Source organism: Zingiber officinale, chromosome 3A (assembly GCF_018446385.1).
Source record: "Zingiber officinale cultivar Zhangliang chromosome 3A, Zo_v1.1, whole genome shotgun sequence".
NCBI lineage: Eukaryota > Viridiplantae > Streptophyta > Magnoliopsida > Zingiberales > Zingiberaceae > Zingiber > Zingiber officinale.
This window is the reverse complement of record NC_055990.1, coordinates 154,321,813-154,324,755: the sequence shown is the minus strand read 5'-3', so window position 1 is coordinate 154,324,755 and position 2,943 is coordinate 154,321,813. Positions and strand designations below refer to the sequence as shown.

Genomic DNA, 2,943 nt, shown 5'->3' with positions numbered 1-2,943 from the left:
AGTCAATCATATGTACCTAATTGCCCCTAATATTTTTAGGTATAAAAAGTTTAAAAATGAGTATAATTTTGTTAAAATTTAGTATATTAAAGTAGAATTTAGTATATTTTCTATCAAATTGAACACGATTCTTTTTTCACCTCAATTGGATAGAGAATATACTATATTTTCTTTAAATGATACTCAATTGGATGAAAAATATACTAGATTTTCTTTAAATGGTGCTGAATTTATGAGGAATTATATTAAGCAGGAAAAAAGTTGTGCTCAATTTAATAAAAAATATATTCGATTCTAGTGTAAAGTGTTAAATTTAACATGAATTATACTCATTTTTAGACTTTTATACCTAAAAAATATGAGTGATAATTGTGATAGAAGATATACTCGATTTTAGTATAAAATGCTGACTTTAAGAGAAATATACTTATTTTTTTAATATTTTGTACCTTAAAAATTTTAAGGACAATTAGGTAATGATTTTTCGATGAAAAAATTGAAGTAAATAAAATTTTATATGCAGGAAGTGGAAATAAAATTTGTTGAACATAAGAATTATATGTAAAATTAAAATTAAGATTAAATTTTTTTTCTCTATTTTACTATTTACTGTTTATTTTCCATCTTCATTTTGTTACATCATGATAAAAGTGATCAAGTTGCATGATGGATGGATTTGACAGTGATTGAAACTAATTGTGGAATAGCAAGGCAGCCATTTAATTTAATCTCCACTTTGTGATTGCAAGTTTCACACCACTCTAGCTACCTTAATTATCACACTCCAGTATACCTACAGTATGACCTCGGATTTGGTGACTAACTAGTTAGCCATGAAGGGAATGGATGCCCTATAAATAGCCCTTCTTCCCCCTGCGACCTCAACATAGCTAGTAGTGTGCAGCTGCAATGGCTAATAGAGCTCGCAGTAAGTTTTGGGCTGTTGCCTTCATCGCCCTTGTGAGCTTCCAGCTTGCGTTGGCAGCTAGATCGCTCAGCGGGGCTGCCGCAGGAGGCGGCGGTGGAGGTGGAGGTGGAGGAGGAGGCGGAGGCTCTGGCAGTGGTTCCGGATATGGATCCGGCTCCGGCGCTGGATATGGTGTGGGTGTGGGTGTGGGTGTGGGTGCGGCTGGAGGGAGTGTCGGAGGGTACGGTAAAGGAGGCGGCGGCGGCGGTGGCGGAGGAGAAGGAGGCGGTGGCAGCTCTGGTTCTGGGTCCGGCAGCGGTTATGGGTCGGGATACGGTGAGGGCGTTGGAGGAGGAAGCGCCGGAGGGTATGGGAAAGGTGGTGGCGGCGGCAGCGGCGGCAGCGGCGGCGGTGGAGGTGGGGGAGAAGGTGGAGGTGTAGGCTCCGGCTCCGGCTCTGGTTACGGGCAAGGATCTGGATCGGGTTACGGTGCGGGCGGTGGGGCTGGTAATGCCGGAGGATACGGAAAGGGAAGCGGCGGTGGAGGTGGTGGCGGCGGAGGAGAGGGCGGTGGTGTTGGGTCGGGATCCGGGTCCGGTCAGGGGTATGGATCTGGATCTGGATCTGGCTCCGGCGAGGGTGGTGCACATGGTGGTGGCTACGGTCGTGGCGGCGGCGGTGGAGGCGGCGGCGGTGAGGGATCAGGTGGCGGCACTGGCTCCGGCTCTGGCTACGGGTCTGGGTCTGGATACGGCAGCGGTGGCGGAAATGGCCATAATTAGATGACTAGCTTTTTATGGTATTATACGAGTATAATTATAAAAGACATGGTTGTTCGTGCTGTACCGCTACTGCATAATGAATAAATTAAAGCTAGTTTGCTATTTATTATGCATGTGTGTTCTTCTTAGTGAAAAATTTAGTATTTATACACGAAAGAAAAGTGAACCGTCCGTCCAGTAGCTGGTTGACTCGTTAGGTGTGCACATCGATTGACACACAGCCGCCGCAGTGTTTTTTTTCAGTAATCATTTATAGGAATAATTACGCAATCTTTCAAGAATATATGTTTTAACAAATATAACAAGATTTTTTAATTTTTATATGGATTTTCTATGTTGCCTTGGCAAAACTAGAACAAACTAGCAATCAAGTCATATATATGCTCAAGAAATGTCTGATGTGCTCTTTCCAAATCTCTTAACACGACAAGTAAAAGTAAAAAAAAGCACAAAGAAAAAAAAAATACTCAATATATATAGGCCGAGAAATTATATGCGGCTCGAATTTGCATCTCGAATGACGTAACTTCCTGCGTGGAAAGTGACACGACAAAACCTACAATTGTTTTTTTTCTCTCCCCGCTCGTTTCTCGTCGCGGCTCTGCCTTCGTGCCCTAAAACACATTGCCCTAACGTTTTCTCTCCGCCTCCTGCCCTAACATTTTCTCTCCTCCTCCTTGCCGTCTCCCTTTCCCTCCGCCTCTTGCTGTCGCGTATTCCCTCCGCCTCCTTGCCATCGCGTTTTCTCTCCGCCTCCGTGCCCTAAATCTCTCCACTCTCGGCTCTCGGCGGACTTGGCTCCTTCCTTTCTCTCAGCCTCTGCCCTGCCCTAAATCTCCCCTGAATCCAGGTATGAGGTGTTTTCCTTAGCCGATTTTTGTCCAAATCGACTTTCTGCTTTGGACCTTAACGTTGCTCGGTTTCCTGCTGTTTAGTTGCTCGCCTCTCCCTGGTTTTTTTTTTTTTTGTTTAATTTCATTGTGATGGAGATTCTTGCTTTGTACTGCAGCTAAACATCCTAAGTGGAAGAGATGAGATAACCAAAAGGTCCAAAACTGGGCTATGCTCGTAAAAGATGTTTTTTTTAAACTTAAGCAAAGTGATAAAATTAGAGCAGTGTGCGTTAATCCTTCCTCTATATTCTCGAAGCAGTATCCTTGAGTCCATGAATTTTAAAACTTCAGTCTTACTGGAACTCTCATTGGATAGTAACGTGTTTTCAAATGTCAGTTTGTGCAATGAAACTGGTAATAT

At 43.2% G+C, this 2,943-nt stretch overlaps 1 protein-coding gene across 1 annotated transcript; it reads left to right on the top strand.

Moving 5' to 3' along the window:
- Positions 1–825: 825 nt before the first annotated feature.
- LOC122054156 (glycine-rich cell wall structural protein 2-like) lies at positions 826–1,798 on the top strand. Its single transcript, XM_042615971.1, has one exon. The coding sequence runs from the start codon at positions 910–912 to the stop codon at positions 1,687–1,689; it is 780 nt and encodes a 259-aa protein (XP_042471905.1). The 5' UTR covers positions 826–909; the 3' UTR covers positions 1,690–1,798.
- Positions 1,799–2,943: the final 1,145 nt, after the last annotated feature.

Coding starts and splice junctions, on each gene's coding strand:
- LOC122054156 (XM_042615971.1), top strand. CDS start 910: ATGGCTAATAGAGCTCGCAGTAAGTTTTGGGCTGTTGCCTTCATCGCC.